This window comes from Pezoporus flaviventris, unplaced genomic scaffold (assembly GCF_033815535.1).
Source record: "Pezoporus flaviventris isolate CSIRO_AGI_PZ_B2104156 unplaced genomic scaffold, CSIRO_AGI_Pfla_v1 ptg000006l, whole genome shotgun sequence".
NCBI classification, from domain to species: domain Eukaryota; kingdom Metazoa; phylum Chordata; class Aves; order Psittaciformes; family Psittacidae; genus Pezoporus; species Pezoporus flaviventris.
In genome coordinates this window covers 16,474,831-16,487,014 of record NW_026892554.1, presented here as the reverse complement: position 1 = coordinate 16,487,014, position 12,184 = coordinate 16,474,831, and the positions used below count along the sequence as shown (strand labels likewise).

Sequence of the window (12,184 nt, the reverse complement as noted above, 5' to 3'; positions counted from 1 at the left end):
AGAGGCAAGAAAAAAAATGTGTTGTTCAGTGGTTGCTCAAAAGTGCTAAGAATGAATTAAATTAATTGTACTTATAGGTGTCATTCGTCATGTGGGAGATGCCTTGAAAGATCATTCTTCCAAATCCAGAGGACGAATATGTGCCATAGGAATTGCACCGTGGGGCATTGTAGAAAATAAGGAAGATCTGATAGGAAAAGATGTAAGTCTTTAAGGAAAGTCCCGTGTAATTAGCAATGTCGGCTGTGTAACGGCTCTTTGTCTTTTCAGAGTATTAATATTTTCACTATTTCTAAAACATGTCTAAGAACTGAAATTGAACAATTTCTTGAAGAAAAGCTGTTGTCAGGTTGTCATATATGGTTTCAAAGTAACTATGGAGCTAGGGAGGTTTCCATTGCTTTCAATAGTAGAGAACTCTCTGTGGTGACAGAGGTTTAGGTCCTAACTTCAGTATGGCATGCCAAGACTTCTGTAAATCATGTAAGGGCATTTATGCATGCAAGGCTGGCATTTATTTTAGTTGGGTACTCTGCAGTTGCATATTAGTTACTACGAACTCCAAATGAGACTGTATCTTCTAATTCAGTAGGAGGATCGTGTAACACAGTGTGTGATCAAGGAGAGTACATTGATGAGCTTAGGGGAGCACTCAGGAGAGTGCAGGAGTGTGATTGTCATCCTCCAAAAAAAACACTGCAATGAAGAGTTCAAGTGTTGACTGTAAAAGCGAGCTCCATGTCTAATTCTCCTCTATTTGTGGTTATAAAGGTCTGGTTGGTTTGTTTCCTCATAAGGCATGTGCTTCTGTTGGGCTATGTGTGGGATTATCACACTTAGTTCCTAGTTCTAACCTCGGTGTATCTGTCCTTTTGACACACAGGTAACACGAGTTTACCAAACAATGTCAAACCCTCTCAGTAAGCTCTCTGTGCTCAACAGTTCCCATACCCACTTCATTCTGGCAGACAATGGAACACTAGGTAAATATGGAGCTGAAGTAAAGTTACGACGTCAGTTGGAAAAACACATTTCCCTCCAGAAAATTAACACACGTAAGTACAGCTGTAAACATGACGTCTTAGGAAGGGAGGGAACAAGGGCATGAAGTAGTATTTAAAGGTATTGAAATTAAATGCTTCTTCCAGCTCTTTGTAGCACAAATTTGATCAGGACTGGGTGGCTAAACTTGAACATGTGCTGTCTAATAAGTTATAAAAGAGCCCACATCTAACATGGAAAACCCAGAGAAATAAGGATTGCATGAAGGGTGGAAGAAAAGTTGACAGATAACGGCAAGAGAAGCTTCAAAGCAGTAAAAGTTTAAGGAAATCGAAATGTCAAGAATTTTGTGCAGTTCTACCTAGAATTCATAAGCATCAGTGAACAGAATGGGGTAATTTTGTACAGTTCCTCTTTACAGGAATCCTGTGCAGCTCAGTGTTTCACGATTCCGTAAGTTAATACAAACAGTTTATTTTCTCTCTGATACAAATTTGTTTCAAATGAAACATCACACTCAGAATTCTGTGATCTTTCCGATAAACTCAGCTGAGATTTATTATTTAATGAAGTCATTATCGAGGCAATTTCACATCAGTACTTTCATATTTTGAGTTCTGTGCAGTTGCTACAGCCTCTCTGAAACAACTTCCTAGAATTCTTTTTGTCATTATGTAGAAAAAAAGAATAATTCAAAAGGCATTTTTTCATTAACATCTTTGTAGAAAAAAAAAGAATTTTTTTTGAAGGTGAAATAAATACACATTTTTAAGAGCTGCAGCTTAAAAAAACCCACCTAACAACCTGATTAAAAATGGTCCAATAAAAATTATATAGTCTTTGAATCCACACTTCAGTTAAAAATTGCTGGAGAAAAGACATCACTTCTACCAGTTGCCTTTCTGACTTCTTTCTGACTTCTAACGCAGCCTGCGTAGGCCTGTATATGTAAGAAAAACCAAACATTCAGAATGACAGTTGCATTGAACTCTACAGGGTGTAAGTATTCTTACAGGTAGAGCAGAAAAATGAAATAGAGTACCCATTAAATCCAGAAGGCTTTACCATCAGCCGCAAGACATCTCACCATTCTGGACAGTATTTACGTACTGCTTTTTGCCTACAGTAAGCTTAAGAAACTGAATTTGCCAAAGTGATGCCCCTTGCCTTTAGTGTGGAGACAGTGCTGCTCACTGTTGCCCACAAACATTAGAAAGAGCTAACCTTAGCTATGATTTTTGTTTTTATCTTGGTCTTCTGTGGAAGTGCTGGAATTGCTCTAGCATTGTAAAAGGGGGCACTGGCTTGGAAGATAAGGAAATCGGGGCCCAGAGGCAAGAAGTTCTCTATCATTTCTTTTAATACTTCAGGGGCTGGGGATGTTGGTTCTGGTTTAAGTAGTGTTTGGTGATTTTTGTCATGAGAAGGGCAAAGTTTGGAATACACGTGGCAGTTAAGTTATATGAAGGGCTGCAGTACACCTACTAGTAACAACATACAGGGAGTTGTTTTGTTTCTTTTTAATCACTTCAAGCACAGGCACCTCTTCTGGAAATCTCATCAGGAATAACTAAGGATTTCATGGACACACAGGCCAGCCCATGCTCTGTGACTCGTCCTTATCAGAGCTGGGGTATACTGACAGGAGGATATCAGGAAGCTTCTGCTGTTATTGTTCATGATGTTCCTGTTCTTCAAAGAGGAATGAAGGTTGAAAATACAAACTCTTTCATATGTTTTCAGCCATACAAAATGTGCATGTTCTTTATAAAGCACTGCTCATTTTACAGGTTAAGAACTGAATTCAAATGCTTATACTAGTGGGATTAGTCAGCCTTCAGGTAATGTTTTGTCCTTCATTTGCCCAACTATCTTGTGACCAAGGCTACCGAGACCATGTGACCTGTGGGCTTCCCTTTGTCATCCTATGCCTGGAGATCACAGTGAGGCAGGGACAGCAAAGGGATGCTCAGCTGTCGTCTCTTCCATCGGCCAGCCATTGCAGCCTCATGACAAAGACACTAATTTCATATGTTTTATCTTTAGAAAGCATAGCTATGTGTCAACTTAATGAAGACTTCCTGTAGGTAACCAGTGAAGAGTTAAAGCATCAGACATGGTAGCTGGGAGCCATCCAAGTAACAGTGAAGCTAATGAAGTAACAGGAGAATCATGTTAGCTGTTTTATCTGTCAAAAGAGATTTCAAACAGTTCACCAATGTTTAGTGAATAAATGATCAGTACGTAGCTAAGGGAAGAGCAAGGGCAGAGAGACATTTTACCTTTTTCCTTTTGGGGCTATGAAATGGCATATGAACGTTTTTCCTGGTGTTGGCTGTGAAATGGCACAATTTTTCCTGACCGCTCTGGTCTGAAGTGATGCTGTAACAAAGTAATCACATCCCCTTATAATACCTCAACCTCTTAAACTCTTGTTTCAATGACACTTCTTTTTTTGTTTCTGTTCTTGTTTTTGCAGGGCTGGGACAAGGTGTTCCAGTAGTTGGGCTCATAGTGGAAGGGGGCCCCAATGTGATCTCCATTGTATTAGAGTGCCTACGAGAAGAACCCCCTCTCCCTGTCGTGATATGTGATGGTAGTGGACGAGCATCCGATATTCTGTCATTTGCACACAAGTATTCAGAAGAAGGAGGGTAAGAATTCGAGATCTTCACCAAAGCTGTGTCTTGCTGAGGAGGACAGTGTAGGACTAGATGCCTTGCTTTCGTTAAAGCTTCCTTAGAAAACCAGCTCAAAAATGCTGCTAGCAGAGGCATCCTGCTGTCAGTCAACTTTTGTTGCCTGTTGATCTGAGTCCTGGCATTAGTGGGTAGAAATTGTTACCACTTGGAATGTATTTGATGGTCCATTGAAATAAGCATGGTCTCAGTGAAATAAGCATGGTCTCAGGGCAGCACACTGTCACGCAAGCTTCATCACCTTTTGCTGCACTGTATTTGGTGCTGGGTTGGGCATGTTAGAAGCAAGGAACAAATGGTTGCCAAGAATTATTCTTTTTCTCAGGCCAGGGCTGAGGTTAATTAGTGCATGTATTTGCAAAGTTTGTGCTGCCTGATTCTAGTGTGTTGTGTGAATGAGCTTCATTCTCCAAGACTGCCAGACCAGCTGGAAAAATGTTGGGCTGACTTCCATTCTCTTGCTATTTTCTTGTCTGTAATGGTTCTTCAGGGCAGTGCTGCCTGATGTCATGAACAGAGTGGAGGATGTTCTCTGGAGCATTTTATTCCATGGCTCTCCTTTCCATTGCCCAAATGAGTCTGTAAAAGTCACTTCCAATCCAGAGTTTCCTGAAGCCTGTTATCTGTATGATTGGTTGTCTGCCCCTTTGGTTGATAGAAGTAAGGTTAGTTTAAAGAAGATACAAAGCCTATACTAGCAGCATTAAGCTCATCTGCTGTGTAGAGTAGATCTGGCCTGACAATACTCTTAAGTGGAGTGCTTTTTTTAATTTAAAATGCTGCTTCTTCCAGACGAGCCATTGTTAATATCAGTATTTGCCAAACTCAGGCAAAAACCAAGTGTATTATCTTGATTAGGATACAGCACACCCATCTTAAGCTGAAGAAATAGCCTACTTCCCTGACTGAAGCTGGAGCTTAGCTTGGATTAAATATTAAGCAGACAACCACCATTGTCAAGCAGTGTGGATGTTATTTGCTGAATATATATTGGGAGGGCAGTCTGATGCTGGATTATTTTGATGTTTACACACAGTACATATGTAATCTGTCCGGCAGTATTTATTATTCAGCAGCTTGGTTTCCCTTTCTGCTGACCAGCTCCTTAGCTTAGGTCAAACTTTCCTACTTTTTTTTTGATTTCTCATTCCTCCTTTCCCAGTACATTTGATGCAGTGTCCAATTTCCCTTTCCAGTAATTCTGGTGAGATAAGTATGTTCATCTGGGAAGGCGAGTCTGCAGTGAGAAGTTTTTGTGAACGCTGCTGTCTAAATGAATAATTTTCTCACAATGAGCTTTAATTTTACTGCACTTCACAGGCTCAGCTGCCCACTGCTTTGAATGCCTGCTGGTCATGTTCTCCATCACCTGAAAATACATGTGTTTTATTAGGAAATGGATGAAGATTGAAGGGCTCTGTTTCAGTTTGCTTTGAGACATCAAACATTGCTGACCTTTCTAGAATGTTTTTGATCTAATTTCTTTAATTACTTGGATATTATGAAATTTCAGATACACTAGCAATTTAAATCCTCTGTTTAAGAAGATAACCAAGACAACCAAGGTGACATACCAGTAATGTGAAATACTTTGGGGGGTTTTAGCTGTATGCAAAGGGCCTTGCAACATTTAGAGGTGTAGGTAGAGGTCCTGTAAGGTGTACTGCTGAAATCCTCAAGACTGAACCTCCTAACAAGAAGTATATCTATAATACATAACAGGAGTAAGAGCCACTTTCATTTATTCCAGGGTGAAAGGATAGTTCAAGTTCCCTGCCAGGTTTTTACTCAATGTTGAAGTACTGAGATGCACAAGAGCCAGTTTGGGTATGAATTTCGTGGTTGCTGTTCACTCTTCATTCTTACCTGCACTGAATGCAAAAATGCTGTGTGTTTTCATTTATTTATTTTCAAAATAAAGTCATTGCACTGCTGGGTGAAAATTTGTTTTCAAACACCAAGCTTCCTGAAAAGGTACTAATCCTGGCAATGTCTTCTTTTATGTCTCATTTTTCATTTAGGATAATAAGTGAATCCCTTAGGGACCAGCTTCTAGTTACCATCCAGAAAACCTTTAACTACAACAGGAATCAAGCTCATCAGCTGTTCATCATTCTTATGGAATGCATGAAAAAAAAAGAACTTGTAAGTCTCCTAAAAGTAGTTCACAAAGATAATTTCTGTGAGCAAATTTCACAGAGTACTTTTAAGTGCTGTTCTCCCAGGGTTACAGTTGAACCTTTTTCTTTCCATGTAACTCCGTAAATGTACACAATCATTCATTCATAAGGATATACCAAGAAAGGAAAGCCTCTAAGGATTCTTCTTTTGTGTGAATTGATAGGAGTCTTTTTTCATGGACTTCAGCAAGACAGACTAAGACACTGAGACAAATGTACTAAAACGAGGATCAACTGCAGAAAGTAGAGGAAAGATAATTGAGGAAAGGGTTCCTTGGTGCAGTGAGCATTCAGAGGGCATCAGCACAGTTTTTGTCGTCTGATGCAGTTACTCTTTAGCAACCTTTAATTCAATTAAAATAGGCAGTTCAGGTTTTTCAGAAAAAAATGAAACATTAAGCATTCTCAGAGATCCTAGCCATGCTTGATCCTGGACTATTGCAGGCCTGCTCTGTGTACTGTACCACTCACTCAGGTTCCTGCCTGTCTGCCATATCCCAGGTGCAGAGAAAAGTGTGTTCAGGAAAGGAAAATCTTTAACATTCCCATGTGTTGTCTGTGAACAGTATCTTGAATTGTGTTCACCATGCCTATGCTTTTGCAGGCAAAATGAATCTTCGAGTGTTTTCCTCTGAGTGATTGTCTTAGTGAATTTTTGTAAGTCTGACCTCTCCCTGGAGTCCTGGTATAATTCAATTTCATTCTTTCATACAAATCCTAAGCAGCTGTTTCCATAGCAGATGAACAGTCTGGTGGAAATTTTGTGGGGGTTGTGGATTTTTTTGGTTTGTTTTAAATACAGCTGGAGCTGACATGACTGATATTTTTGTCTTTCTTATGGAGTTGCATATTTCTATTAGATAGAAACAAGAGAACTACGACAGCCTGATGTTCAGACTGTGCGTAGGGAATCAAGTAACCAACCTGCTACTGAATTACCATGTGAAACGCAGGAAATTTTCAATCTTCAAGATGCCTAATTGTATCACTAATGAAGTGACATCTAGAGCAGTAGAAGCGGTAAAGTAACTGAATGACAGATGAAACTTGCGTCATGAGACTGAGAAAAGAGGGAGGGTTTTTTTAAGTTCATAGGAAAATGGTGTTTCAAGCTCCCTTAAAACTAAATGTGTTTTCCTTTCAGAGAGCCCACACTTCTTGTCTTTGGTCTGCTTGGAGGCAATCTCTGAACTCTGGTCTTCCCGAGTTTAATACTGTTTCCAACAGATGATGCAAAACTTCGATTTCTAGAAGTAATTGCTTGTTTGTTCAATGACATAATAAATCCCGCTCTGGTACCCAGAGAAGTATGCACTACCATGCACAGGCATGCTTCTGGTTCCATCTTTTTGTGGTTTCATACTGACTTGATGCTTATGAGTGAGTGAAGGGTTAACACACGAAAGACCACTTGATCGCCACTTAGAGTGATAGAACACACAGCTGAACTCAGCACATTGGTAGTAAGCATAATGCAAAGAAGTTTCCTCAAATCCATGCATCAATCTTTGTGCTAGTCCTCTTTTTTTTTTTATACAAGCTGCTCCTGGCAATCAAAGTGCCAATCAAGGCATAATTTTCACATTACTCTTGAGTAATTAAACACTGGAAATAAGGCCATCACTTTTATCAGATTAGAACTATCCCTGATATTCTAGTCAAGGAACAGAGAGGAGTACAAAAGCCCTCCAGAAATTCATTCATCACATCCACTGAATGAACTATGAGATGTCCTGTTCTACTTTTCAACACACTTTAAGTCTCACATCAGAAGGATGGCTAACAAAGAATTCAAAACATAAGGAAGGTTACATTATGAAGTTTAATGATATTTGCTATCTTTTCCTTCTCTTGATCTGGAAAGATGGACACTAAAATAGATTTTGAAAATTTTCAAACATTAAGTAAAATTATTTCTCAAAGTTTAATGCCAACTCTACTGTTACATATTTGCTGCCATAGACATGCGCATAGAGCCCAGTCTCTCTCAGGTAAAGCTGGTACAAAATATTCAGTAAGGTTAGGGGGTTTTGGCTGAGTCAAGGAACACATGAAAACACATCAGTGGCTCTTAGAATTAATCTACAAAGGCATCCTCAACATGTTTCAGGAGAGTGTCCTGTGACAATTGAAATGGCATAGTATTGGGATGGCAATCTGTGTCAAGCAGTCACCAGGTTGTCTGCAGACTCTCTCTGCACTCCAAAAAGCTCACCTTCTCCCAGAGATTATGATGGGCTTTAGCCCATGCCTCTGACTTTTCCTTAAACTGTTGCTCTCAGCTGCCAAGGAAGTGCTTACTTACGTATCTATACATGTCAAGATAACAACTAAATAATTCAATTTCAACGCATCGTTTTCCTCTTCCTATGCAGACCTGATTTACTCAGCAAAATTCAGACTGTGCATCTCAAACAGGCTTATGGTTTGCATTTGTTGATAATTTTGTCTGCTTTCTTGGTAATTATATTTTTTTCCTTTAGTTCTTGTCTCTTCTAATGTCATGCATCTTGTGTTCATGCAAAGTTAATTCTAACTGTTCAGAAAATTGCTATTCCCAGTACTTAATGCTAGCATCTGCTTTGAAGAGGTGTTTTTAGAAAATGAAGAATTAGTTATTTTTTCTGTCTGCCTTCAGTATTGACTTAATTAACATAGAATATGAGGTTATTCTGCTTTTGAATTATTAATCTTTTAATAAGTAGTCCACTGGCTAAGCTTTATACAAACTAGTATTTTTAAAATCAGTGAATTGTAACAGATTGAGCAGATGTGCCTAGAAAGAATAGTTGCTTTTCTTTATTAGTTGATTCTGCTTATTTGGTTATCAATATGTAGCATATCCTGCAACTAAACATATATGAGTGTTGCTGTCAATAAAATTAATGCTATGATAGTGCTCTTGGATACTTAGCATTTCCATTTCCAAGCTGGCATTTCCATTACTACTGGAAAATAATAGAACTGCCAGAGAAGAGTTTGGCATGGCAGTTTTAACACCACCTTTTGAATTTCACTGGTATGGTGAAGAATTCAACCAAACTTGTCATGTTTACCAATGCAGGGACACTTGACGATAAGTTTATTGCAAGAATTTAATTAAATGTTCCTGTGACAATGAAATTTCATTTATAAAAAAAGTGAATGGAGCTGTACTTTTTGAAAAATCTCAAGTCTTAAAAAATAATAATCCTTCACCATTTTTCCCTTTTTCCTACCTACACATTTACTCTCTCTCTTTTATGTGTTGTAATTGTGTGTGTTTGGTTTTATGCTATCCTTTAGATTACTGTGTTCCGTATGGGGTCTGAAGGGCAGCAGGACATTGAGATGTCTATCTTAACTGCTCTCCTAAAAGGTGGGTTTTGCGATCAGTTAGGAAGAATGCACAAACTGATCCTAAGAAGTGATCCTAAGAGCCTCAGAGTCCTACACTCTGAGGTTCACTCTTGATGTTTAAGTCTTTGATTTGTTTGCTTGAATTCTAGCTAGTAACCTGAACGTGCTTGGTTTAAGGCTTAGATTAGTTTGGGGCATAAAATCTGTATTGAAAGTTTTGTGTGGCTTTCCTCACTTGAAAGCCTGGGATGGGAATGCTGCAACAGCAATACCACTCATATTTCAACAGGCTTTATTGCACTTCTAGCCTGTATTAATAAAGTTCGAAAAACAGGTGGGAAGATTAAAAGACTATCTGGACTCTCCCAGATTTCAGATTGTGCTCTATAAGCCTTAGGGCAAAATTTATGATCGGTTCCATATTTATTTTGAGTTTGTTATGTTTGCTGAAACAACTGTTTTCTGTCTGCAGGTAGATAGTAGCTGATACGGGCTCAATATGGGATCACTAAAGTCCCCAAAGCTGAGAAATAAAGAGAGGAATTACTGTACTCCTATCCACAGCATCAGCCAGAGGAGCTGAGAGAAGTAGTCTTTTAGAACAGTTAGATGTCTCTCTTTGCATCAGAATATAAAGTCAGTGTGGAGTTTTAAGGAAAAGAGAGAGAATCTCATTAATTCTTTTGAAATTAGGATTATGTGGTGAAATGGAAGATGATATAAATCGATTTGATGAATCCAGGCATGAAATACTGAAAATGTGCATGTTTCTCTTCAGGTACCAATGCATCTGCTCCAGACCAGCTCAGCTTGGCTTTGGCCTGGAATCGTGTAGACATTGCACGCAGCCAGATCTTTGTCTTTGGACACCACTGGCCAGTAAGACAAAGTTTTCTCAGTCTTCTTGTTTGTTAGACATTTAAAACAAGTGGTAGAATATTCTCAGCTTGGATTTTGTTGGCAGGAGAAACAATATTCAGTTCTGGTTTATGCTGAACTGATGTGGGATACCTTAGTAATTAAGAATGACTTATTTGTTTTGAAATTACCTTATACTGCCATTGGCAAATATTGAACAATAATTTAAACTCTGTGAAAGAAATAAAAGCAATTTCATGGCAAGCAGGAGAATAACCTTATTTCAGAGTCCTTGTAGGGTTTGGTGTCATGGACACATGCTAGCAGTTGGCAAGATCCCCAGCTACTTGAAAAACATGTGGCCTGGAAATTCATGGAGCTGCTGAGGAGTTCTGTTGCTCACTTAGTAAACCTCTATTTGGATTAATGGAGCAAAATCCTGCTGACCAGAAGAAACCATTGCAGAAAACAGGCCTCTGGAAAGCAGAGCTGTGCCAAATGAACTAAGAAGCAGATCTTCAGTAAACCTTCAGGTCCTGAAATTGGATTGTCTTTTCCAAATTACTGGAGTTTGATTGTGTAGCAGCTGAAGTCAATGGTGAAACACTGCAGTGCCTCTGTTCATCTGTATAACTAAAATCCTTTACATACACCTCTCTCACGTTCATACGCATGCTGTAAGTAACAGTGGGATTTATTTCATTTGGAAGCCCATATAATTACATGTAAACAAATGTTGCTGCATGTGCTGTTCTAGTCTTTCACTTAATATGATGTTTCTGATACACAAGGTTCATTAAAATGCTTATATAGAGAGGATTTAATTATCGTGAATGTGATGACGTACTATTACTAGATAACATTTATTTTGACAGAATGCTCAAATCTCCATATTATTGTGGTTGGATTCAGAGGTACCACCTAGCAGCTGAAGCCAGCTACTGCTTTGGCCTGTTTTACACTCAAACTCTGCAGCAATTTGTGGAAACAGTATCAGCCACTTGGGATTCACCATGATTTCAAATCCATGATGATTACTTTCAGACTAGCCTGTGCTGCAAGTTGGCAGTTGGAGTTTTGTCCAGGCTTGCAAATGGATTTATGGGAGCTAGGCAGAGATTACTTTTTTAGGACAAACAAAACCACGGAAAACAAACCTTGCTAAAGCCTCAGCTCTGTGGTTCTCTGTGCAGAGCAGGGGTAGTTGTAATCCACTTTGTGTTCCTGGAGATTATATAACCTAAGCATTAGCTGGAGCAGGTTAAGCCTCCAAATCACAGACAAGTAGCGTCAAGTTATTTGATGTTTGCCTGCCCGTCTTGGGCAGACAGGTTGAAAGGGGGAAGAACACTGAAAAGAGTAAATGTGTCTGAGGAGGTATAAACAGAAATCTTGTCTGCAGAGTGTAAATGAACCATTTCCTTTGAGAAAAGACAGAAAAAGAGCGGCTCTTTCCTCTCCTTTTTGTCTCCACAGTATGGATGCTATTTGGCAACATTCTTGTTAAGCTCTTTCTGTCCAGTTCCTATCCTGCTTGTTGCTATTTGACAACTACTGCTTCTATTGCTTTCACTGAGAGCAGAGGAACTGAAATGTCACAAAATTGAAGTGTCTCTGCCTGTGTTTTAGTCCTCTTGCCCTGATTTTATGAGATAAATCTTCCACAGCCTGCCTGCTTCACTACTTGGACTTTCAGTGTTGGTGACTATCTTAGACATAATAGCCTTGCAAAGCTATAGAGCCGTGACTATGCAAAAAGGTCGTTATACTGAAAGAAGTTATTTCTAGTTGACTGCATGGGGGAAGTGGTGACTGGGGAGCAAGTTCAATAGGAGTGTATCCAAAGAAAGAGTCACTTCTAATGCATTATTAAATACAGCCTATAGGTAGCCTTACAGCTCCTGATGGTACAGCTCCTGAGAAGGAAAAGAAATCTCCAGTTGCTCAGACTAAAGCAGCCAGAGGGAAAGGAAAAGGGAAGAAAAAGGGAGGAAAAGCAAAAGAAGAGCCAGAAGAAGAAACAGACCCAAGAAAGCTTGAGCTCCTGAACTGGGTGAGGTGAACGTATTTGTATTAAGACTGTTGAAGAGTTCCTTAACTTTGTTG

The 12,184-nt window shown here is 39.2% G+C and overlaps 1 protein-coding gene across 2 annotated transcripts in view; it reads left to right on the top strand.

The window, feature by feature from the left end:
* TRPM1 (transient receptor potential cation channel subfamily M member 1) overlaps window positions 1-12,184 on the top strand; it is a 93,660-nt gene that overhangs the window by 52,450 nt on the left and 29,026 nt on the right. For both annotated transcript variants that reach the window (XM_061447126.1, XM_061447127.1), the window contains exons 6-12: window positions 78-202; window positions 884-1,055; window positions 3,482-3,656; window positions 5,723-5,846; window positions 9,167-9,239; window positions 9,999-10,099; window positions 11,958-12,131. In XM_061447126.1, the coding sequence (XP_061303110.1) occupies window positions 78-202; window positions 884-1,055; window positions 3,482-3,656; window positions 5,723-5,846; window positions 9,167-9,239; window positions 9,999-10,099; window positions 11,958-12,131 (944 nt within the window). The remainder of the gene's footprint in view (window positions 1-77; window positions 203-883; window positions 1,056-3,481; window positions 3,657-5,722; window positions 5,847-9,166; window positions 9,240-9,998; window positions 10,100-11,957; window positions 12,132-12,184) is intronic.